At 40.9% G+C, this 27,167-nt stretch overlaps 1 protein-coding gene across 5 annotated transcripts in view; it reads left to right on the forward strand.

The window, feature by feature from the left end:
* Nucleotides 1-27,167, forward strand: part of PHF14 (PHD finger protein 14) — a 599,885-nt gene that overhangs the window by 342,297 nt on the left and 230,421 nt on the right. For all 5 annotated transcript variants that reach the window (XM_030201081.1, XM_030201101.1, XM_030201091.1 and 2 more), the window contains 2 exons: nt 1,207-1,263; nt 1,378-1,502. In XM_030201081.1, coding sequence (XP_030056941.1) covers nt 1,207-1,263; nt 1,378-1,502 — 182 coding nt within the window. The remainder of the gene's footprint in view (nt 1-1,206; nt 1,264-1,377; nt 1,503-27,167) is intronic.

Consider the following 27,167-nt stretch of genomic DNA (forward strand, 5'->3'; position numbering starts at 1 on the left):
TTCTGCAAATTTTTGGTATGCATTTTGTTTATGGCACCTTGGAGTCAGTCATCCATGCTACACACCTATACTTTGCCTTTCAGATACTTACCTTTGTTCAAATTGTAAATGTTTCCCTATCTCATTATTAGCCCTATGTTTCATATGTTGTGTTGATACTCATTTATTTGACTTGTTTTTCCTCCTCTTATAGCTTTTTTTTAACCTTGTAAACTGCTTAGATTTCTCTCTGAAAATTTTGTGTATATCAGATAAACTGAACCTGAACCTTGATGATGTTTTAAAGGTCTCACTAAATACGCCCTTGATGCTTCTGTTTTATTGATTAATTTTGAATAAATATTATTTGTGCATTCTGCCTGCTTTTTGTGCTGATCTTTTATATTGGGCTTAAGCCTTTGTAGTACTTTGGCCTCTTTCTGTGTATTTATACTTTGCCTCTTTCTGTGTATTTATACTTTGCCTCAGCCATATAAGTGGAATATATCACTTTAATAATCTCAGCTAATAATCAAACATATAAATGGCAAGAGACGTACTCACTCGCAAATGTGCAGTAGAGACCCTCTCTGTCCTGCCCCCGCGTCAATATGTGATGACGGGGCGTGACAGACAGGGAACCTGTGCACCTGTGAGTGAGGGAACCACCGTCGCCACCGCTCCCCTCCCCCCCAGGTTTGCCGCTACCGCTCCCCCATCCACCTGGAGTCGCTGCCATCACCCACCCTCCACCCGGCCCGGGTACCTGGCTTCACTATTCAAACCGCCGGAACGCAGCACACAGCTCATCTGAGCTGCCGTTGGCCTTCCTTACCTGCCTGTGTCCCGCCCTCGCTGAAGTTACGTCACACGAGGGCGGAACACACGCAGAGAAGAAGGAAGGCCGACGGCAGCTCAGATGAGCTGCGTTCCGCATCCGGCCCGGGTGGAGGGGTGGCGGAGGGGACTCCGGAGGGGGGGGGGGGCGACGATTCCAGGGGGGAGGGGCGGGGGGGCCTTTCAACCCCCCCCCCCTTTCCTTTACTAGCCCGTTTTTACGGGCTCAACGGCTAGTAAATCTATAATACACGTACTGCTAATTAATAGTTTAAAAGACTCGATATACTACACTTTTTGTCAAACAAGTCAAAAGTGATGCATATAATTGATATTATGTCATGTTTGCACGAAATAATGTTAATAACATTAACTGTATTTTTCTTTTAGAGAACTAGAGGTCAAAAACGAAAAAGAAGTTTTGTGCCTGAAGAAGAGAAGCCTGAGGTTGGAATAAGACTTTTTGTTTCATAAAATGTAAACTTCTGCTACAGATGCTGCATGAACTCCATAACCAGAAACTTTGCTCTTCACCCCTTATATTTCTTTCTTCTGTGATAGGAACGTGTTCCTAGAGAAAGGAGACAAAGACAACCAATTTTATTACAAAAGAAACCTAAGTCAGATGATTTGAGAACTGAATGTGCTACATGCAAAGGGACTGGAGACAATGAAAATCTAGTCAGGTAAATCTGATGCTGTGACTTTTTCTATAGGGGATTAAAGTTCCATATTCATCACTTCTCATCACGTGTATAATGAAGAAAATCTCAAACAGACTACTTTAAAAAAAGCTATATAGCAGAAGCAGAGATGTGATTCATTTATTGACTTGACATATACATTTACACTATGGATTGAGATGTAAATAAGCAGATCAATCTGTTTTTCTTCCACTAGAAAACAAATTTTGTCTTGACAGGGTGAATTGTCAATAGTATATAATAGGTCTTGAAGTTAAACTGGCAATTAATTTAGGGTAGTCAGTATTAAATTGTTACTTATTCCTAAGAAGCAAAAATATTTTGTTAGCAGCTGTATTAGTTGATGAAGTAGAAGTTCATTTTTAGATTGTAAGGACAGATTTAATTTACCTCATGCTCTAGTTATGCTTTATGAATACATTTCACCTATCTTGTTAACAAGACAAATGTTTGCATTTTGTTGTCTAATCAAACGGGAAAGATTCCCACATGAATTAAATATATGTGAATACACAAATATATATATGAATAGGAAGTTCAACTTTTAACTATTTTAAAGCGTAGTAATTTTAGCATATTTCTTAATTTTTTAAATATGTGATGTTCACATCAATAAACAGATCCTTAATAGTAATTTCTTTCTAGTATGTGCATCACAGTGACCAGGATGTTGAACGATCAAACTATAATTAGGGTTTGTAGTTTGGCAGTCATTACTAAAAGTATACACTGAGACTTACACACTTTAATTGTAAATTTAACCTTTCACCTGAGCTGATAATGTAGAGTACCATATGTGGACCTTTTTGAGAGGAGTAAAGGTCAGAATAAAAAAGGGTGCTGTGCTTCTCCATGTGCACAGACACTGTGGTCAAAACAAAAAAAAAGTCCTAAGAACGTCATATTGTACTAGATGGACGTTTTTCTCTCAAAAATGTCCAAGTTGTGATTTTCAACACGTCGATTTTAGACATTTTTCTCCACAGTTCATCCAGATTTCAAGGAGGTGTGTTAGGGGCATGTTTTGGGCGGGACTTTGGCGGTACCAACAGATGTTTTTCTGCAATAATGAAGCTAAACGAAAATGTCTAGGGCCAAAATTAAGACTTTGTGGCTATACTTGTTTCAGACATAAATAAGTGACCAAAAGGTGTCCTAAACAACCAAATGACCACTGGAGAGATAAAGTCATAACCTCCCTTACTCCCTCAGTGGTCACAGACCCCCTTCCACCCCACCCCCATGATGTGGCAGCATATACCAGGCACTATGACAGCTTCAGATATGATGGCCATTCTTCTTAGAGCAGCAGCCACGTCACAGGAATAGCCTAGTGGTCAGTGCAGTGGACTGTAAAGAAAGGGGAACCAGGCCCATATCCCATTCTAACTGGCACACTTGTGGTGGAATGTGTGAGCCCTCCAAAAGCCACTAAATACCTACTGCACGTACATATAGGTGACACCTGCAAGCTTGAAGACTATTGTATCAGTGTACTTTGAGGTATAGTAGGTTTTTCGCTGTTCCTGGACGCTCACTGTACAATATAAGGAATGGTAAGATATGTACCTATGACCTTTTATGTGACATCCATTGCAGTGCCCATAGACTGCCCACTGCTCTACTGGGATGTCTGTGTGGCCAGTCTACTAAGAATGATTGCCCCCAAACTTCCCAGTGGCTGGATTTTAGGCATTTTTTTATTGGACATCTTCCCTCCCCCCCCCCCAAAAAAAAAAAAAATGGTTCAAAAGGAAAAATGCAATGAGCACAAAACTTCTAGAAAAGGCAATTTTCAAACCAGGTTCGAAAATGGCTATGTTCGCCACTCGATGTTTGGATGTTTTTAGCAAAACGTCCAAAATTGAACTTAAGACATTTTATTGAAAATGCCTCTGTATATGTGACACACAAAGAGAGTGAGAATGACTAGGTGATGAAACTGAGGGGACTGGAGTTGCAATATAATAAACATTTTTATTGTGGTACCCAAATCTGACAATTCCATTAACCCAACGCATGTGTGCCTGCCTGCATCAGGAGTCCAGAGAAGATGACGGTCTGACCTACATGGATACAGTAAACAACTAGGAGGCAATAGGCTAGGAGGATGTTTTGTGCTATTTAAGTGTTTTCAGGGTTCCAAAAGAAGAAAGAACTGCTGGTTTTCTTGGGTTGCATCCCACTTGGCACTTCTGCTGCTTTCTGTGATCTCTAGGACTGGCCAGAATAGAGGCAGAGGCTTGTCTCTTGAACATACCTGTCCTCCCTTTTTATGGCACTGCTGTAAGCATAAGAGGAAATATGGTGCAGCTTTTTAGGAATATTATCCCTCCCAAACCAACTGCACATGGTAATACCAAGGAAGTAGGTAATGGAATAGTGAACTAGGAAGGAGGAGTGACAGAACATGCTGGCTATGTTGTTATATGCTGTATTGACAGCTGGTGCTAACCTGTGGCCATGTCTGTCTTTTTACAATAAACTTTCCAGAACTACCCAGCCCCTGGTGTGTGGGAGCCACTTCAAACCAGTGTTTGAGTTCTGCCCTGTTTCCTTTCCTAGCCGTAGGTGACTCCTCTCTGCTGTATCCATTGTAGAATCTTAATTCAGTGTTAATGGAGCACACACTTGCAATGAATATCATAATGAGTTTTATTGTTTGGTATTAATGTTTAATGTGCTTGTAAAGTACATCAAGTAGTTCATTGAGGTGGTCAGCTGAATGGCATTAAATAACTATTGCTTATTTTACATTAAATGGTTAATTTTTGGAGTAGTGAAAATCTATGAGGAGCTTAGCAGAAATGATGCTCTTCAGAAGTTCATGGGACTGTTGGTGAGACTGGCTTGACCACATTTGCAGAAATTCCAATGCATATTCCTATGGAATATGAGCTGCTTGTAAAAGATTCATTTTTACCCACCTCATGTTTGATTTGATTTCATTTACTGACCTGATTTGGCTGCCACTTGCTGTGCATTAAAGCAGATGATAACATAAGGCATCACTTAAAATAAGTAAAATAACAAGTATAAAATAAAACTTATACATAAACTATTAGTAAATAAAATGCCTAAAATTATTAACTCGCATATGCCTTCTGAAATAAAAAAAAACTTTTTTTTTACTTTTTTTGTTTTTCAGAAATGGAAGAAATATATTTCTTCCCTCAAATCCATAGGTGAAAAATTCAGTAATGGTGGGCCCATTTAGCTTTAATGATATAATGGGTTTGCGTTATCCTATATAAATTTGCAGTTTATGAATTTAAACAAGAACCATGTATGGATTACTTTAGAAATTTATGTTGATAATTGATCATTAGACCTTACCCCTAAACTAATACTAGAAAGGTTCATGGGCACCTAGGGTTTGTGGTGGTATAGACAGATAACCAAAAAGAATGAGGCTGTTCCCTGATAGTCCACCTGCATCTTTCCTTGTGTTCTTGCTAACATAGTTTCTGCCTGCATCAGATTAATTGATTTCTAATCAGTTATAGCCTACTGATTTCTACACAGCTACCTCATTTTACAGAGTCGTTACCTAGTATTTCCTTAATCCAAGTGTTGTTTTGCATTTTATCATATTTCAGTCTTTCAGACTTATTACTGTTGCTTTCTTCTGTGTTTGCCCTGTACATTCTTGAATTCTGTTGCGGAAATGGTTTCCCAAATGGATGAATTGAATTTTGGTTCTCAAGCTGACAGTTGTAAATGCATATACTGGGACTGCAGCCATGGCCTTCGGAAACATTCTTTTCTTAAATGACATTTTTGTAAGTTCAGAGACTCTTTTAAGATAATGGTCAATCAAAGCCAATGGTCATTAGAAGCAGTAGAAATTGGTCTGTGGAGCACTGGAATTCTGGTTGTCTGGGGATTGTACAAACATGATTTGCAAATCTTGAGGGTTTCCTCTATTTTTGAGATGGGTTCTGGAGCCTGTGTTTTTTGAAGTTTGAGTACATGCTTGAGCTCAAAAGCCCCATTCTTCGTTTTTTATTTTTTTGTGCCTGGGCTGAAGTTTGGAGGCTCGGATCAGAAAGTGTGGTATCAATTGCGAAGGGAAAGAAGGAGGAGATGGTGGATGGGAGGAAGGGAAGATAAAAAGGGGAGATGCTAGAGGGGGAAGAAGAGAGAGGAAATGCTGAGCATGCTGGAACCATGTGAGAAAGGAAACTGGGTGGGGTTCAGAGAAGAAAGGGAATGGAGGCAGAGCAAATGACAGGGAAGGAGATAGGAGTATTGAAGGGATCAGAGACAGAAAAAAAGTAGAAAAGGGCTTGGAAGGGGTGGATACAGAGGTTGGTAATGTGGTATGGGTGAAAGGCGTAAGGGCATAAGAAGCTGGAGAAGGAATAAGGGGGATTGAGAAGAATAGGAAGGGAGTAGTAGATGCAAAAATTAGCAGTTGGATGCAAGGTAAAAAGAGGGAGATTGAGGTAACGGTGGCAGTCATATCCATGCTGCATGTGCCAGGAGTTCTTAGCTGTTAAAGACTGGGTCCAGTCTCGTGAGGCTGGTGAACATGAGCAGACAGTTATATAAGGAAGATTTTCAGAGACATAAGGGGCCAATACTCACACTGCAGGATGCAGCTTGGCTAAGTCCCACAGTCGGTGGTGAGGCTGTTACCATTGACCAGCATTGAATATCCAGTTTATATTTGGCTGGTTTATGCTTAACCATCCAAGCCAGTGTTCAGTGCTGGCTGGTTAAGTTTTTATAGAGGCGAAAGATCTGCTATTTATGCGGCCTGATTTGGCCATCAAACTTAGCCGGTGATGCATTTAATATTTGCGGCTAGCCAACTATATCTCCTGCTGAATATTCACGGAGAGCCGGTTAAGTGCTATTTAACAAATCAGGAGCCGTTCCTGGCTGGTTAAATAGTGCTGAATATTTGGGGGAGGGGATAGTTTCTGAGGATCTCAAGGCAGCAAAACAACATGATAACGTGGTGGTCGTAGCCAGAAGGATGCTGAGCTGTATAGAAAGAGGTATGCCCCTCTACAAGTTGTTGGTGAAGTCCCACTTTGAGTACTGTGTTCAGTTTAGGAGGCTGTATCTAGCTAAGGACATAAAAAGACTTGGAATGGTTCAAAAAAAGCAACAAACATGGTATGAGTTATGTGACAAAAGACATATGAGAAGAGACTTGAGGACCTGGATATCCATATGCTAGAGCAGTGTTTCCCAAGTCCGGTCCTGGAGTACCCCTTGCCAGGTTTTCAGGATATCCACAATGAATATGCATGAACGAGGTTTGCATATAATGGAGGCAGTGTATGCAAATCAAGTTCATGAATATTTATTGTGACTATCCTGAAAACCTGACTGGCAAAGGGTACTACAGGACTGGACTTGGGAAACACTGTGCTAGAGCAAAAGAGGAATAGGGAAGATATGATACAGATGTTTAAATACTTGAAAGGTATCAATATACATAGAAATCTTTTCCAGAGGTGGGGAAACAGTAGAACTAGAGGACATGAATTTGAGATTACAGGGTGGTAGACCTAGGAGTAACATCAGGAAGTAAACACAATGAATCCTTAAATGCAAAAAAGGACAGAACCAAAACAAAACTTGTTGGCTTTAGATGTCAATTCCAGTGGTAGAGAAGTAAGGCTAGTACTAGGCTGATTTTTATGGTTTGTGTCTAAAATATTGCAAATAAGACAGACTTTTGTGGTCTCTGTCCCGATTATGGAAGGATAGATTTGGATGGGCCAGAGTGGACTTTGATGGCAACTCCATCGATTGGGAGGTAGGACCAATGCTGGGCAGACTTCTACTGTTTGTGACCCAAGAATAGCAGAGACAGATCAAGAACAAGTGTGCATTATTTTGAGTGTGTGTTGCATTCATATCACAAGCTAGGAGTGCATTTCAAAGGGGGAAGGGACACACCTTAAGGGTGATAGCGAGCAAAGTGTTGTCAGTTTGCAGCATTGTTGGATTGCTGGTTTAATCAAGTATTGGCAATAAACGTAACTATGCTGCAACCAAAATTATAAAACCAGTCTTCTATGATTATGTGACTGTCTTATTTGTGGTTCCAGTGTTTGATCCTGATGGAGTGTAACCTGCACGGAGTGGCAGGTGTGGCCCTGGACACTTTATTGGGCTGACTAGATGAACCATGAGGGTCTTTATCTACCATTTTATACTATGTAAATAAAATCTCATCCACAAACAATTTTTGGTTCTTTCAGAATATGTAGCCTATGGCAATATCCTCTTACACAGCAATACTCAAGTAAAGGCATATAGCACAAATCCATTTAGAAGGGTTTCATTCATAACCATATCAGGTCCACCCATTTTTCTAAATCTTGATCACCCTTATATCTTTGAATAGAAGGGGTTCCTGTAAGAATTCATGCAATCGGTCATTCTTGAAATGTAGGAGCTCTCTTACTAAACTGTCAAGGAGCTAGTTCAGGCTTTACCTTCACTAACAACTACCGCATGTTAAAGTTGACAGCTCAGTTTAAAACCCTTGCTAGTTGCTTAACACAAGTAGGGGTGGAAAACAAGCATAACTTGTGGGTTGGAAGAGTGGTCAGCTGTGACAGAATGCAGGTCGGTACTGCACACTAGCTATCACAATCACTGATACTTTGGCTTCACTTACCATTACCTTAGGAGGAGCCAGTAAGTGCAGCCATTCTACCAGCAGTCTGGTAGCTCGGCCACTGACCTACTTCTGAATGTCCTCCAATTCCCCACTCCACCCCCCGTTTGCATCCTCCCAGCCCAATTCCCCCAGTCTGATCCTTTTCTTCCCCCGGTCTTCCCCGATTCAGACCTTTGTTCTCCCCTCCCCATCCAGTCCTTCTCCCCTGATACTCTTCAAGCCCTGCCCATATATGTGTGCAAATTCCAACTCTTCCCCACACCCTGGTCCATCCCTCAACCCCACCACCACCCCTGAGGCTTACCCGGTTTCATTCCTGGTAGTCTACTGGACCAGGATAGGAGTGGTTTCCCTCCGCTTCTTCCCTGGGCCATAGAGCCTTTTGACCTAGCATGAGCTGTCAGACCTCTCTTGGGAGACAGATCAACACCCACAGGACATCTCAGCTGAGGAGTCCAATGGCATGCCATCTGATCCTTCTCTGCCACCTGAGAAACATAGGTCTCCTGCAGAAAGTATATCCTTTCCTGGCTTTGCCCATGATATGGCTAGGCCATACCTTTCAAATTAGAAATACTGGAATGTTCAGAACTCTTTGAGGTTCTGGATTATGACTCTCTTCCTAGGGAAGGAATCACTGTTCTACTTCATACAATTGTGAAAAATACTGTAATCAAAAACTGGGAGTCGCCACTAACAATTCAGGTAGCCCCAAAGAAAATTGATACAATGTATAGAGAATATAGAAATCCACTGAGTTTGAGAAAACACAGTTACTCCATCATTCCTTAGTTGTGGAATCTGCTTTAAAATGCACTTGCAGTGCAAGATCTCATGTTTCTGCTCCTCCAGGAAGAGAAGCTAGAACATTAGACTTTTTTGTTAGAAAAGCTTTTCAAGCTTTAATGCTAAACAATCACATATTGGATTATCAACTTTATTCCACAATTTACTTAAAATCCCTAATGCAGAGTACTTTGTCTTTTGCAGGATTCCTTTTCCCCAAGAAAGCTGAAAATTTTCATAAGCTTCACAGAAAACTTATTGACAGTTGCAAATATATGGCAGGGCAGGACTTTTGCTTCCTTTGATGTCTCTTCACACATTTACGCCTTACCATGACAGTACAACATCTCTCCTGGCTTAGAGTCTCTGACCTCGAATCTGCTATCCAGGAGCATCTAGAAAATGTCCCTTGGAGAAAACTTGTTTACTGACAAAGTTGGAGAAGTGGCTGACCTAATTAAAAAACATACAGCTCTATACTCTATCCAGGCCACAGACCTCTGCTACTTCTTTTCTTCTAGAAGATTTGCATGAGGATATTGATGTTCCAATTACTTATGTCTATTCATCAATACACTCCTCCTCCTCCTCCTCAAAGGATTATGCCCCAACGCTCATGTCCAAGGGAGCATTAGGGTCCAAAAATCACAGACACACTGTCACTCTAAACAGCCTAATTTTTGACTTCTTTCTAGAAAGCATTGCCACCACAGTTGTCCATGCCAAGTGACCTACCTGTTAGAGGGAGGCTTCCAACAGAGATGACCTCTCATAACCTCTGACTGTTGGATGCTACACCCCATTCAGCACAGCTACACTCTTGTTGGCAAGGAAGACTTCCCGTGCATCCACCAAGAAAGTCTTGTTTCAATTCCCTCCAAATGAAACTAGTTTGAGAGGAGCTCTTGGCCCTCTCCCGACAGAACTCCGCTGCACGGGGGTCAAGAGTTCTAATCCAGGTATTTCTTCATAACAAATAAAAAGGAGGAATACATCCAATTCTTGATCTGTGAGGCTTAAATAAGTTTCTGCTCAAAGAAAAAGTTTGCTTGGTATCCCTGGGATCACTACTTCCAATGATACAACTCAACAAATGACTTTTCTGTCTAGATCTCAAAGAGGCATATGCCAATGTATTTATTCTCCCTGCACACAAAAAAGTTCCTCCGCTTCCATTGTGGAACTATACACTGTCAATACAGGTCTTATCATTTGACTTGGCCTCAGCTCCTCGAGTCTTCACAAAGTAACTGATAGTGGTAGCTGCAACACTTCACAGATGAGGCATACACATCTGGATGATTTGTTAATCAAGGCAGCCTTCTGGGAGTCAGCAAATGCCTCCTTTCTGTCGTAAGGCTCCTAGATTTCCTGGGATTTGTGATAAATTACTCCAAATCACATCTTCAGCCGGTTTAAAACTTAGGGTTTTTAGGGGTTCACCTCGATACTACTCAGGGCCGAGCCTTCCTGCCTCAACTGAGGGCAAACAACATACTACAGCTTGCCATTCAGGTGTCCAAGTCCAACTTAGTATCTGCTTACTGAGTCACATGGCTTCCACAGTCCATTGGCACCTCTCCATATTCAAATCCCTCAGTGGACACTCTCAGTGCTCCAAAGCCACAGGATTACTATCAGCATTCGTAAGAACATAAGAATATCCATATTGGGTCAAACCGATGGTTCCTCTAGCCCAGTATCCTGCTTCCAGGAGTGGCCAATCCAGGTCACAGGTACCTGGCAGAAACCTAGTTAGTAGCAATTCTATTCTACCAATCCTGGTTTAAGCATTGGCTTCTTCCATGTCCATTTCAATAACAGACTATGGACTTTTCCTAATCTGTGTTACCATGTCCTCCAGCAGCGAGTTCCAGAGCTTAAATATCATTTGAGTGAAAAAAATACTTCTTCCTATTTGTTTTAAAACTATTTCCATGTAATTTCCTTGAGAATCCCCTGGTCTTTGTACTTTTTAAGGGTGAAAAATCGATTCACTTTTACCCATTTTTAACAACTCAGAATTTGATAGACCTCAATCTTATCCCCCCTCAGCCATCTCTTTTCCAAGCTGAAGAGCCTTAACCTCTTTAACCTTTCCTCATGTGGGAGGAGTTCCATCCCTTTTATCATTTTGGTCGCTCTTTTTTTTACCTTTTCTAATTCCACTGTATCTTTTTTGAGACACGGCAACCAGAATAGAATGCAGTACTCAAAGTGGGGTCTCACCATGGAGTGATACAGAGGCATTATAATGTTCTTGGTCTTATTCATCATCCCTTCCCTAATAATTCCTAGCATCCTGTTTGCTTTTGTGGCTGCTGCTGCACACTGGAGAGAAGGATTCAGCGTATTATCTACATTGACACCTAAATCTTTTTCTTGAGTGCTGACACCTAAAGTGGACCCTAGCATCAGGTAACTATGATTTGGATTATTATTCCCAATGTGTATCATCTTGCATTAGTCCACATGAAATTTCTTCTGCCATTTGGATGCCAAGTCTTCCAGTTTCCTAAGATATTCCTGCAATTTTTCACAATCCGCATGTGTTTTGACAACTTTGAATAGCTTTGTGTCATCTGCAAATTTCATTACTACACTTGTTCCGATTTCCAGATAATTTATAAATATGTTGAATAGCACCAGTCCCAGTACAGATCTCCACGACGGTCCACTATTCACCCTCCTGCATTGAAAAAAATGGCCATTTAACCCTACACTCTGTTTTCTGTTCAATAACCGATTCTTAATCCAAATAAGGAAATTGCCTCCTATCCCATGCCTTTTTAATTTTTTCAAGAGTCTCTTTTGAGGAATTTTGTCAGAAGCTTTCTGAAAATCTAGATACACTACCTCAACCAGGTCACCTTTATTCACATGTTTATTCACACCTTCAAAGAAATGAATCAGATTAGTGAGTCAAGTTTCTCTTGGCTGAACCCATGCTGACTCTGTCCCATTAAACCATGTTTGTCTATATGTTCCATAATTTTATTCTTTATAATAGTTTCTACTATTTTTCCTCGATGCTGAAGTCAGACTTGCTGGTCTGTAATTTCCCCGGATCACCCCTGGGACCCTTTTAAAAAATCACCATTACATTGTCCACCCTGCAATCTTCAGGCACTTCGGATGATTTTAATGACAGGTTACAGATCATTAATAGCAGATGAGCAATTTCATGTTTGAGTTCTTTCAGTACCCTGGGGTTGTATACCATCCTGTCCAGGTGATTTATCGCGCTTTAACTTGTCGTTTTGGCTCAGTACATCTTCCAGGTTCATTGAGATTTCTGTCAGTTCCTCTGCATTGTCACCCTTGAAAACTGTTTCCGGTACAGGTAGATCTCTTACATCTTCTTATGTTCAGTTTTGGAGGCCATATCTTGCTAAAGATGTAAAAAGACTGGAAGCGGTGCAATAAAAATGGTATGGGATTTGCATTGCAAACCGTATGAAGAGAGACTTGCCGACCTGAACATGTATACCTTGGAGGAAAGGAGAAACGGGGGGGGGGGGGGGGGGGGGGACATGGTACAGACATTCAAATATTTGAAAGGTATTAATCCGCAAACGAACCTTTTCCGAAGATGGGAAGGTGGTAGAACTATAGGACATGAATTGAAGTTGAAGGGGTGGGGGGGTAGAATCAGGAGTAATGTCAGGAAGTATTTTTTCACGGAGAGGGTGGTAGATACATGGAATGCCCTCCCACGGGAAGTGGTGGAGATGAAACTGGTAATGGAATTCAAACATGCGTGGGATAAACACAAAGGAATCCTGTTTACTACTACTACTTACTACTACTACTTAACATTTATAAAGCACTACCAGGGTTATGCAGCGCTGTACAATTTAACACAGAGGACAGTTCCTGCTCGAAGGAGCTTACAATCTAAAGGACAAAGAAGTGCAGTCAATCAAATTGGGGCAGTCTAGATTTCCTGAATAGATGTATAATGGTTAGGTGCCGAAAGTGACATTGAACAGGTGGGCTTTGAGCAAGGATTTGAAGATGGGCAGGGAGGGGGCTTGGCGTATGGGCTCAGGGAGTTTATTCCAAGCATAGGGTGAGGCGAGGCAGTAAGGGCGGAGCCTGGAGTTGGCAGTGGTGGAGAAGGGTACTGAGAGGAGGGATTTGTCCTGTGAGCGGAGGTTACGGATAGGAGCGTAAGGGGAGATGAGGGTAGAGAGGTAATGAGGGGCTGCAGATTGAGTGCATTTGTAGGTTAATAAGAGAAGCTTGAATTATATGCGGTACCTGATTGGAAGCCAGTGAAGTGAATTGAGGAGAGGGGTTATATGAGCATATCGGTCTAGGCGGAAGATAAGATGCGCAGCAGAGTTCTGAACAGATTGAAGGGGGGATAGATGGTTAAGTGGGAGGCCAGTGAGGAGTAGGTTGCAGTAGTCAAGGCGAGAGGTAATGAGGGAGTGGATGAGAGTACGGGTGGTGTGCTCAGAGAGGAAAGGGCGAATTTTGCTGATGTTATAGAGAAAGAAGTGACAGGTCTTGGCTGTCTGCTGGATATGCGCAGAGAAGGAGAGGGAGGAGTCGAAGATGACTCCGAGGTTGCGGGCAGATGAGACGGGTAGGATGAGGGTGTTATCGACTGGAATAGAGAGCGGAGGGAGAGGGGAAGTGGGTTTGGGTGGAAAGACAATGAGTTTGGTGGCGGTTGGACATCCGGGCAGCAATGTCGGATAAGCAGGCCGATACTTTGGCCTGGGTTTCCGCAGTGATGTCAGGTGTGGAGAGATAAAGCTGGGTGTCATTAGCATAAAGATGATACTGGAAACCATGAGATGAGATCAGCAAGCCCAGGGAAGAGGTGTAGATTGAGAAAAGAAGGGATCCAAGGACAGATCCCTGAGGAACACCAACACAGAGCGGGATGGGGGTAGAGGAAGATCCATGAGAATGTACTCTGAAGGTACAGTGGGAGAGATAAGAGGAGAACCAGGAGAGGAATCCAAATGAGGATAGTGCGGCAAGGAGTAGATTATGATTGACAGTGTCAAAAGCGGATAGGTCAAGGAGGATGAGGATGGAGTAGTGACCTTTGGATTTTGCAAGGAACAGGTCATTACAGACTTTAGTGAGTGCCGTTTCTGTCGAGTGTAGAGGGCTAAAACCGGATTGAAGCGGATCGAGGATGGCATGAGAAGGAATGGATCTATGGAATCTTAGTGGAGATTGGGTGGCAACGTCGGTATTCGGAGAATAAAACCGATGCAGGGCGGACTTCTACGGTCTGTGCCCTGATCGTGACTGAATAGATATGGAGGGGCTGGAGTGTAAATTTTTAAAGGGCTTCGACGTTAGCTTCAGAACTTTTAGTACAGGAACAGTGCTGGGCAGACTTTTACGGTCTGTGTCCCAAGAAAGGCAGGGACAAATCAAACTCAGGTATACATATAAAGTATTACATACCATGTAAAATGAGTTTATCTTGTTGGGCAGACTGGATGGACCGTTCAGGTTTTGATCTGCCGTCATTTACTATGTTACTATCAGGCTCATTTTCGAAAGAGAAGGACGTCCATCTTTCAACCTAAATCGGAAGATGGACGTCCATCTCCCAGAGATGTCCAAATCAGTATAATCAAAACCCGATTTTGGACGTCTCCAGCTGCAGTCCGTCGCAAGAACGTCCAAATTTCTAGGGGGCGTGACTTGGGTGTGCCTAACACTTGGACGTCTTCAAAAAGCAAGGACATCCCTGACAAACACTTGGGCGTTTTCACTCAGACATGTTTTTTTTAACAGATAAAAAGGTGCCTGAAATGACCAGATGACCACCGGAGGGAATCGGGGATGACCTCCCATTACTCCCGCAGTGGGCACTAACCCCCTCCCTCCCTCAAAAAACATCTTTAAAAATATTTCTTGCCAGCCTCGGATGTCATACCTGGGTTCCTAACAGCACATGCAGGTCCCTGGAGCAGTTTTAGTGGGTGCAGTACACTTCAACAGGCGGACCCAGGCCCATACCCCCCTACCTGTTTGTTGGGGGTAGTGGGTTTTGGGGGAGCTCAGCACACACGGTAAGGGAGCTATGTACCTGGGAGCAATTTCTGAAGTCCACTGCAGTGCCCCCTAGGGTGCCTGGTTGGTGTCCTGGCATGTCAGGGGGGACCAGTGCACTACAAATGTTGGCTCCTCCCACGTCCAAATGGCTTGCATTTGGACGTTTTAGACATGGATGTCTTTAGTTTCAAAAATCGCCAAAAGTCAAAGACGTCCATGTCTAAGGACGTCCAAATCCAAGGACGTCCTTGGTATTTTCGACACGAAAGATGGGTGTCCATCTTTTTTTGAAAATACGGTTTTCCCCGCCTCCGGATTTGGATGTTTTACAAAGACGTCCAAATCCCAACTTGGACGTTTCTTTCGAAAATGCCCCTCTGAGTACTGCAGTCATTGTCAGAACAGGCTGAAGTGTGCCTGTTGCAAAGAAGCCTAGAGTGGCTGTTTTCTTTAAATGAACTGTATATTATTTTATATGGATGTGACCTCCTTCAACTCTTGGCCTCCATCTGGGCCTCATGCTGCAGGGCTAGGAACAGCCACTTATTCTTCTTATCCATGTGTTATTTTCACCCAACTCTAGGCACATTGTTCCACCACCAGCACCACTGTTCTCCCAGCCACCAATATGGATCACTGCCTCCATCACAAACTCACCTCAAAAAACATCTTTAAAAATATTTTGTGCCAGCCTCAGATGTCATACTCAGGTCCATGACATGCAGGTCCCAGGAGCAGTTTGTGGGTACTGCAGTCACTTCAGACAGGTGGACCCAGGCCCATACCCCCCCCCCCCCCCCACCTGTTACATTTGTGGAGGAAACAGCTAGCCCTCCAAAACCCACCACAAACCCACTGTACCCACATCTAGGTTCCCCCCTTCACCCCTAAGGGTGTACAGTTGGAGGTAGTGGGTTTTTTCTTTGGGGGGGGGGGCTCAGCACACAAGGTAATGGGAGCTATGTTCCTGGGAGCATTTTATGAAGTTCAATGCAGTGCCCCCTTGGGTGCCTGGATGGTGTCCTGGCATGTCAGGGGGACCAGTACACTACAAATGCTGACTCCTCCCACGTCCAAATGGCTTGCATTTGGATGTTTTTGACATGGACGTGTTTGGTTTCGAAAATTGCCGAAAGTCAAAGACGTTCAAGTCTAGGGACGTCGAAATTTAAGGACGTCCTTGGATTTGGACATCTCTGATGGTATTTTCGAAACGAAAGATGGACGTCCATCTTGTTTCTAAAATATGGCTTTCCCCGCCCCCAGATTTCGACATTTTGCAAAGACTTCCAAATTGCAACTTGGACGTTTCTTTCGAAAATGCCCCTCTATGTTTCTGTATTCTTCTATAAAGACTGAAGCAAAAAATTCATTTAATCTCTCTGCTATGGCCTTTTCCTCCCTGAGTGCTCTTTTTGCTCCTTCATAATCTAATCACTCCACAGCTGTGGCACTCTACCATGGTGTATAGCGTCCCAGAATACCACCCAGGTCTTCAGTTCCAGCCCCTTCCATTTCACAAGGTCCTCACCCTAGATGCCTCCATGACAAGTTGGTGAGCACATCTCAATGATCTCCACACACAGGATTCATCATATCAGCCTCCTGGAATTGTGAGCTGTTTGGAACACTCTCGAAACCTTCCAGGACCATATCAGTCTGATAATACTTGTTCGCATGGACAACTGTAGTGATTTATTACTTGAGCAAACAAGGAGGAACAATTTCTTACCATTTCTGTCGACAAGCAATCCAGATATGGACTTGTTCAGCTTCTTGAAACATCTGTATAAGAGCTGTTTACCTAGCCGGCAAACTGAATGCTGTCAGAGACAAACTGACATGAATCCTTCAGCCTTACGAATGGTCACTCAGCACCTCTATAGTTCGTCAAATATTCCTACATTGGGGGACACCGATGACAGACCTCTTTCCTTCTCCTCAGAACAGCAAGCTTCTCCGCTTTTTTCCCAGAATATATGCTTCTAGCCATACCGCCCCAGATGCCTGCTTGCTCCTCTTGGGGACAGACTTTCTATATGCTTCCCCCCTGTACATCTCATAGGGAAAACTCTTCTCAAATTATGTCAAGACCAGGGGACCATGATTCTAATAGCTTCCCACTGGCCATGCCAAATCTGGTTCCCTCTTCTCCTAGAGTTGTTGTCCAGGGAACTGTTGGCGTTAGATCCTTTTCCAACCCTAATAACACAAAACAAGTGGTCCCTTCTCCATCCAGACCCTTGCTTTCTAGCCCTGATGTCTTGGTTTCTGATGACATAGAGTTACGTTTCTGAAACCTTCCTGATGCAGTCTCTAGGATACTCCTTGCCTCTAGGATTCCTTCTATACAAAAATGTTACTGTTTAAAGTGGAAAAGATTTTCTCTCTGGTGTTCATCCAGAGCACTCAATCCTACTACACGCTCTCTGCCTATCCTTATACAGTACCTCTCCCACCTTTCAGATTCTGGCCTCAAAGTAACTGCATTTGAATGCCATTAGCACTTTTCATTCTAAAGTTGATAATAAGCCATTTTCTGTTCATCCCCTGATAGTTAGATTCATGTAAGCTTTCTTTCCTACCAAACCACCTTCAGTGGTGTGGGATCTCAGTGGCATCCTAACAGCTCTCATAAAATCTCCATTCTAACCACTTTGTTCCTGTTCTCTGAAGTTCCTCATGTACAATCTCAAATTGGCTGTCTGACTGTATCTCCTACAGATATAATCAGGCTGGGCTGACCTTTCGTGGTTCGGTCACTGCTGACAATATAAGAATCATGGTGGCTTCAGTAGCCCTTTTCCAGTCTACTTCCTTTGAAGATATTTGCAAGGCGGCTACATGGTCTTCTAGCCATACCTTCACTGCTCACTACTGTCTGGAGCAACATTCTAGGCAGGATTACTGGTTTAGACAAGTAGTCCTGCAGAATCTTTTTACTACTTAAAAGTCAACTCCAACCACCAGCCTTTTTTTTTCCACCAGACTTACTATCTGCATAGTTGAAGGATTTATTTAGGTTGCAAGCCTGGTAGCTAGTGAGTCCTACATGTGAGAATAATACACTTGTTTGTCCCCGGAGAAAGCTAAGTTACTTCCTGTAGCAGGTGTTCTCTGAGGATAGCAGGCATATATTTTTACATTCCTTCCGCTTCCCTTTGGATTTGTCTTCTTAGCTTTAGTACTATCCCATGGGAAAGCACCCGCGCATTAATGGTGCAGGCACTGCCTCGAACATTTAAAGTGACAGTGCACCTGACAGTATTCACACCAGGATCTGTGGATGTCATTACCCACGTGTGAGAATATATGCCTGCTGTCCTCGGACAACATCTTCTACAGGTAAGTAACTTAGGTTTTGCACACCTCTCTCTGGAGGCTGATAAAAAGAAAGTCCCTGAGTAAGTGCTATGGAGTATTAGTGACACCCCTCCACCATCACCATCAAGTTCATAATGGAAACTTGGCTCAACATGGGCTTAATCAGCTGGTTCAACTGCAACTTTGGTGTGCATTAGTTTCTTCACATATAGAGATGAGTGCATAACGTGACATGGATCAGATAAGAACCTAATGCTCATAGCCTGTAACTGGCTCCCATATTAAAGTATTGGGGAGTTTTTGGGAAGCTTCTTTCTCCAAAAATATACTTAATATTTCAGATTTTTTAAAATTCATCCAATATATTTCAGCTTTATTACAGCATGACAAATTTATGACTAGATTTACTAAAGTGCTACTGCTTTAACAAGAGATTTTTAGTAAATAGGTTCCTTTGCATAAAGTGGGTCCTGTGCTTATATAGTAGCACAGCTTAATAAATCTTGCCCCTTGTTTGGAAAGTTATTTTTCCCCCTGCTGGACAAATATGAACTCCTAATTGATATCCAATAATTTTTTGGTGAGAAATCTTATAAAAGTATGGGGTGTTCATGCAATGATATCAGGTTTATTGTGCAACAGAGTTTTTATAAGAACATAAGCATTGTCATATTGGGCTAGACTGAAGTCCATCTAGCCCAGTATCCTGTTTTTAACAGTGGCCAATCCAGGTCACACAAGTATCTGGCAAGATCTCAAAAGAGTATAAACTATTTTTGTACTGCGCCTCCCAGAAATAAGCAGTGGATTTTTCCAAGTCTATCTTAATAATAGCTTATGGTTTTTCTTGTGGGAACTTGTTTAAACCCTGCTATGCTACCTGCTGATTTAGATTGTAAGCTCTTTTAAGCAGGGACTGTCTTTTCATGTTCAATTGTGAAGCGCTGCGTACGACTGGTAGCGCTATAGAAATGATTTATAGTAGTAGATTTATAGTTTTACTGCGTTCTCTGGCAATGAATTCCAACGTTTCCTCTGGTTTGTTTTAAATGTACTTCTTAGTGGCTTCATTGCGTGTCCTCTAGTCCTTGCATTTCTGAAAAGAGTAAATAAGTGATTCATATCTACCCGTTCCACTCAGTGTTGTGTAGATCTGTATCATATCTCCCCCATCCCCCCATCCATCTCTTCTCCAAGCTAAAATGACCTAGCCTTTCCTCATAGGGATGTTGTCCTATCACCTGTGATTTTTGTTATCCTTCTCTGTACCTATTCTAATTCTACAGTATCTTTTTTGAGATTTAGCAGCCAAAATTGCACACAATATTCAAGGTGCATTCGTACCATGGAGTGATAAAAAAGCATTATAATATTCCCATTTTTCTTTTACATTCCTTTCGTAATAATTCCTAAGGTTCTATTTTCTTTCTTAGCCACCACTGCACACTGAGCAAAGGGTTTCAATATATCATTAACGATGGTACCTAAATCGTTTTCTTGGGTGGTGACTCCTAATGTAGAACCTTACATCATATAGCTAAAATTTGGGTTGCTGTTCCCTACAGGCGTCACTTTGCACTTTCTCACATTAATAAATGTCATTTGCCATTTGGATTCCCAATCTCCCAGTCTTTTTAAGTTCCTCTTGCAATTTTTCACAGTCCTTTTGTAATCTAACAACTTTGTTTCATCAGCAAATTTAATCACTCACATAGGATTCCTATTTCCAAATCATTTTTAAATGTGTTAAAAAGCAGCAGTCCCAGCATATTCAGAATATTGACCATTCAGTACTACTTTCTGTTTTCTATCTTTTAATCAGTTTTTAATTGTCTCCTATCCCATGACTTTCTAATTTCCTCACAAGTTGTTCTTGAGGTCTTTTGTCAAATGCATTCTGAAAATCTAAATATACAATATCAACCATCTCACTTCTGTTTATTCACCCCTTCAAAGAAGTGTAACAGATTGGTGAGGCAAGATTTCTCTTAGCTAAATCCTTTTTGGTTCTGTTCCATTAATCTATGCCTATGTATTTGTTCAGTAATTTTGTTTTTTAGTCTCAACCATTTGCTTGGCACCGATGTCAGACTTGCAGATTTATAATTCCCTTGGTTTCGTGTGGAACACTTTTTAAAAATTGGTATTATATTGGCCATCCTCCAGTCTTCTGGAACCATGTAAGAGATCTACCTGTACTGGGAACAATTTTCAAGAGTCATGATGCAGAGGAACTGAAAGAAATCTCAGTGTATCTGGAAGATGTACTAAGCCAAATGGACAAATTACAGAGTAGTAAATCATCTGGACCGGATGGCATACATCCAAGGGTACTCAAAGAACTCAAGCTGTAATCTAGCATTAAAATCAACCATAATACCTGAAGATTGGAGGGTGGCCCATGTAACAGTGATTTTTTTAAAAAAGCCCCTTGGGTGATCCAGGAAATTACAGACCGGTAAGCCTGACATCAGTGCTGGGTAAAATAGTGGAAACTATTATAAAGTATAAAATTACAAAACACATAAATAAACATGGTTTAATGGGACAGAGTCAGCATTGGTTCAGCCAAGGGAAATCTTGCCTTACCAGTTTGCTTCATTTCTTTGAAGACACGAATAAGTATGTGGATAAAGGTAAGCTAGTTGATGTAGTGTATCTACATTTTCAGAAAGCTTTTGACAAAGTTCCTCATGATAGACTCTTAAGAAAATTAGAGTGATGGGATAGGAGGCAATGTTCTGATGTTGATTAGAAATTAGTTATTGGACAGAAAAACAGAGGGTAGGGTTAAATGACCATTTCTCTCAATGAAGGAAGGTGAACAGTGGAGTGCCGCAGGGATCTGTACTGGGATCGGTGCTATTTAACATATATATAAATGACCTGGAAATTGGAATGATGAGTGAGATGATTAAATTTCCAGATGACACAAAACTCTTTAAGGTTGTTACAACATGCGTACTGTGAAAAATTGCAGGAAGATCTTAGGAAACTGGAAATATGGGCATCTAAATGGCAGATAAAATTCTATATGGACAAATGCAAGGTGATTCACATTGGAAACAATAATCCAACTCATAATTACCTAATGCTAGGGTCCACCTTGGGGGGGTGAGCACCCAAGAAAAAGATCTAGGTGTCATTGTAGATAATACGCTGAAACGTTCTGCTCAGTATGCAGTTTTAGCAGTTAAAACAGCAAAGAGGATGCTAGGAATTATTAGGAAAGGGATGGTATATAAGACCAAGAATACTCTAATGCCATTGTATTGCTCCATGGTTGCCGTATCTCAAAAAGATATAGCAGAATTAGAAAAGGTTCAAAGAAGAGCGAGCAAAATGATAAAGGGGATGGAAAGGTTAAAGAGGTTAGGGCTCTTCAGCTTAGAAAAGAGACGGATGAGGGTAGACATGATCTCCAAAATGTTTTCCCTCTCTCTCTTGCCTCAAATAAGGCGTCAATTATCTGAACTCCAATTGTTTGGATCTGTGCACCTAACATAGGAATGGGTAGTCCAGGGTGGGAACAGGCCCGCCAAGCATCAGTGCATCACCCCCCTCCCCCGGAGATCATGGGGAGGGGAGTTGAGAGTGAGGAAGAGAGAAATGCTAAATACCATGGGGGGAGGGAAGGGAAGGAAGATAGTGATGCTGGAGACCATTGGGGGGGCAGAGAAGCTGGAGGCCATTATGGGAGGGGTTCAGAGGGAGGAAAGGTAGAGATGCTGGAGCTCATGAGAGGGCGAGAAATGCTCGACACCGTGGTGGTGGTGGTGGGGGCTTGAGAAGGAGGGAAAAAGATGCCATGGTGGGGGACTATGGATTGATAAGGAAGGGTTGGGTTTGGGAGTGAAGCTCGGGCGCAGCTTGGGCACCCCCCCAAACAAGAAGTGTTCCGCTGCCCCTGGCATAGTGGGATGGTCCTGTGGTGGGGAGGGACAGGAATTAAAACTTTTTAGTTTTTAAAGTTGATGATTATTTTGGGAGTTGATATGGAATGTGGCAAATGGGGCACCCTTGGTATGAGAAATTTATGGAGGGATTGAACCAAAACTATTCAGACAATTAGATGTAAAACTGGTAGCAATTCTAATGCAGCTGTGTTACTAGCTTCTAGTAGTTGACTAAGCATTATATGCAGTCCAAAAAATTGCTGTATGACTATTGCATATATGTTCCATACATGTTGGAGAGGCCAATGATAGACCTGTTCTTCTGTGCTTTTAAGGGATAGGAGATGGAATTTGATATACTGTCTTTCTGTGGTCACAATAGGTGGTTTACATATTATATACAGGTACTTATTTTTTGCACCTGGGGCAGTGAAGGGTTAAGTGACTTGCCCAAAGTCACAAGGAGCTGCAGTGAGAATCGAATCTGGTTATTCAACGTACTCCACTGCTTTTCATTGAAAGGGTAATCTTAAAAGCAGTTTTGTCTGGTTCTGTAGCAGAGTTTTATACTGACCCATATTATATAGAGATGAATTTCTGTTCTGTGATTTATTGAAGGCTATCTTAAAAAAAGCTTATGCACACTTCTGGCAGGATTACATCCTTTCCTCATAATACAATGAAGAAGCATTTAACAACAACAACAACAAAATATTTAATCTTTCATTGTAATTTTCTCCTGCTTGCCTAGTTCTGTGCTTCCATCGATATATTTGTGTCTTATGGCCCATCAGTATTTTTGACAGTTTACATCAATTTCCAGAATGACTGTTTTCTTCTGGGCTTATATGCTGTTTTATCTGTTTGCCTTGAGGAATATATGCATTTCCTTGTTTGTCATTGTATGAATCTCCCCAAAATATTCTAGTAAAATTTCTAGTAAAACATCGGTAGTTGCTAGGATTTGCATTTTCTATTGAGAGGGTGGACATTCACTGAAGTAAAATAAAGGTCATCTCTATGGAGATCAAAAGTTGTAGATAATGAATATCACTTCATATACTGTGTAACACATCCTGGTGCCAAAGAACCTAATTTCTAGTGTATTTAAATAAGCAGAACACTACACCATTCTATGAAAAACCGATTCACTTATTGGAAATGCAATGAGCTTTGCAAATAACAGCGTGTCTTTTTTTCCAGTGCATTTCATAGTGCAGTATCTTCATAAAGCAAATGTCAAGTTCTTCATCAATTCAGAAGTTTTGCATCATTAAGCTGATCTACGCTCAGCATCCTTAGGAGACTAAGAATTATTCTTCAGAAGCATATAACCTTAGGATGTTCTTGTTTGAATACTATAGCAGAAGTGTAGGTTCTTTAAAAGACACAGTAGTAGTTCAGTCCTATATTTTGAAAATACCAACTACTGTAGGTGGTAGTCTAATACCAAATATCAACGCCTTATGTTTTCATAACTAACTCATTCTTTACATCCAGTGGAAATAATGCTGTTAGTATGCCATTCCACCACTACTGATTTGTTAATGCATTTGTTATCCTTTTGCCTTTTCGTTGCTTGTGCATCGCATATAAATTTCTAGCATTGACATTGATCACGAGAACAAGGCAGAGCAGCATTTCTCAAACTTATTCTGGTGACATACCCAGCCAGTCTGGTTTACAAGATATATGTAATAAGAATGCATATGATAGATTTGCATACATTGCAGAACACCTTGTATGCAAATTACCTCATGCATATTTACAGGACTGTCCTTCTATGTTAAATTGTACAGCGCTGCGTAATCCTAGTAGCGCTTTAGAAATGTCAAGTAGTAGTAGTAGTATTTATTGTGGCTATGTTGAAAACCAGGCAGTGTGTCTTCTGGATAACATCTGAGAACCACTAAGACAGAATTGACTTTTGAAGTACTGGCTATAAATTTGTTATTTAAGCAGTAGTTCTCAGTTCAGGCTTCCAGAACCACCTGGCTATTTTGGTTTTTAGGATATCTACAATGAATATATGTGAGATATATTTGAATGTACTGCCTTAATTATTTGTGGATATGTCTTTCATATTGATTTGTAGAAATTCTGAAAACCAGGCCCACAGTTTCTTTATACCTGAAGGCCTACAAGCATTATCAAAGGGAAACTATCTGCCTTTCCTCCCAATACCTCTACATATGATCATATGCTGCTTTCTTGGATGTATGAGTTGTACGTTTTCCATCATATTTTAGTTGCTAATATCTTGGTCACGTCTCATTTTTGCCTGCTTCCTTTGAATTGTCCAATGTATTTCAGATGCTAATATTATGTACACAAAAGACTAGGGGCAAAGTATGCAGGGTAAAGCGGCAGAAAGCAGGCACAGAGATTTTGAAATGAAATCTTGATGCTTACAATAGCATACATACTTTTACTTTTGGTGGGTCGGGGGTAATTTTCAAAGGTCTCTGTAAGTAAATATTGAATTACCTGTGGAGAATCCGTTTGAAAATGACCTCCTCTATGGCATTAAATATCAAAACCTATGGTGAGCATCTGTTTGGAAGAGAATAGAACTGTGTTACTGGAAAATTGCTGGGATGCATTTTCAAAATTCACTTGTGATACTGATTCTACTTTGAACTTGGGTATTATCTCCATGTGCACTGCCTCCCCTGTTTTAATTAAATAGTTATTCTCTTTCCATCTGAAAACCTTTATGCATTCCAAGCTGGATGGATAAAAAATGGTGAATGCTTTTAAAGAAATAAATTTTAATCAGCGTTTTATTCAGTTTTTTTCTTTACCTCAGATCTTAAAATTCTTATAATATTTTGTAAAAAAAAATGTGATGGCTCTGTAAGAGCATCATGAATAGTAAGCTAACTTTCTAATTATATTCTATGAACATGCTCTACTATGGATATAACAGATCTAATGAGTCCTTGTAAATACATAAGCCCTTACCCTCTCTTTCTTAACGTACAAAGACAAAGAATACCAGCGAGTAGAGGATTTTGGAAGGGATGGGGAAATGTAGGCAAGAAGGATAAGTCTCAATATAAGTATAAGGGACTGGTGAGAAGAGAAGGTGAAATAAAAATGTATGTATTTATTTATTTGTTACATTTGTACCCCACACTTTCCCACTCATAGCAGGTTCAATGCAGCTTACATAATAAAAGGATTACAAAGCAAAGTGTAGAGAAAAACAGATAAATCTTAGCAGAGTAATGGAGGTGTGTGGATAGGTAATATTATTATTAATTTAGTGGAGAGCATATTCCTATAGTCCTGAGGGTTGTTTCTGATTCTGTTTGTACCCCTCACAGTATTTTGAGATCTACTGAGGGGATTGTAGAAGTGAAAACCTGTCATAATAGGGACCCTATTTGTGAATATTTTAATTAAGTTCTTGTAAAACAGCCATTTGTACAAAATGCAAACAGTGCAGCAAAGATTGTCTGAACATGTAGAATATTTAGGTTAGTAAATAATTGTATTTCATACAATTTTTTCTTAAAGAATACCTATCTTCTCTGGCAATATCTTTTTGATGGGTTTCTGAAGTTGCTACTTAAATTTTCCTGTTTGAACTCAGATATTGTTGTCACTTCATGGAGTTATCAAGTTTAATATGGTTATAGGCAGCTATTCCTCTGACAGTTTTGCTTTTGTCAGTAAAGAATCTTCCTGGTTAGTGATTTAAATGGATCTGATTTAAATGAAATTCACCCTCTCTCCTGAGTGGTTTAAATCAGTTTGATTTAAATCAAATCCCCCATGATTCCAGGTGTCAGAAATATGATTGAGGTCAACAATATCCAAGATTATCAGAATGTGTTTCAAGAGTCTAAACTTGAAGAATATTGGAATGCAAATTAGACATTTTTTAGCATTTTCTACCATAGCAATAGTACATTAAAATAATAATTTATATTACTCCATTTGTTAATTTTAATAGACTATATTCCTGTTTCTAGCAGGCTGTCTAAAGTCATCCTTACTGTTTACTCTTATAGATGATTTTAGAGAATAATAATGGCTCATAATAATATTTTATTGTTAATACACAAGTGCTGCTAATAGCATAGAATCGCCTTTACCCTCTCCCCAAAAAAGCTTTATTTTTGAGCTCAGTTCAGATGTTAAATTTGTGGGGTAAGGGGAGAGTTATCAATATGGCCTACCATTAAGACATGTTATTTTAGTGTTAACTCCAGTTTTTAGTAATTGTAATTATTTTAGACACACTATTCTTGTTTTGCATGTCTGAACTGGCATTGAGATACCCATTCTGCATGGATGTCCAAATCCTGATTATGTAAAGCCAAAATATGGATGTCTAACATCCATATGGCAAGAAGGGTATGTTTGGGTGGGACCAGGGAGGGTCCAAAATATGGACATCCAACTCTGATTACAAAAAGGAAAGAGACGTCCCTGTCTAAGAACGTGGATTTTGTTATTTAGACCTGGCACTTGGTAGGTTACAGAAAGGTGCTCTGATTGAACAGCTGTCCTCCTTAATCTCCCAGTTGTTGCTGTTCCCCTTCCTCATCCCTGAAAAATGACAGTAGCACCTTATAGAGTTCCTAACATATATATAGAATATTAAGACTATGGACTCTGTTTACTAAGGCGCACTAGCACATGCTAAAAATTAGTGTGTGCTAACGCTAGAGACATCCATATATTCCTATGGGTGTGTCTAGCATTAGCACACACTAAAAATGCTAGTGCACCTTAGTAAATAGAGGCCCTATATATCATTCCATATCAACTAAAATACAAAATAGAATGCTTCCACTTAAAAATTGTAATGTGAGCAAGAGGTGGAATGGAAAGCCAACGTACCTAAGTAATGTCTTTTAGAGGTGTCCTCTACTTACTTCAAAGCTAAGCAATATGTTTGGTGTCTATTACTTAGTTCAGAACTAAAAATGAAATAAATAAAATAGA

This window comes from Microcaecilia unicolor, chromosome 1, assembly GCF_901765095.1.
Source record: "Microcaecilia unicolor chromosome 1, aMicUni1.1, whole genome shotgun sequence".
NCBI lineage: Eukaryota > Metazoa > Chordata > Amphibia > Gymnophiona > Siphonopidae > Microcaecilia > Microcaecilia unicolor.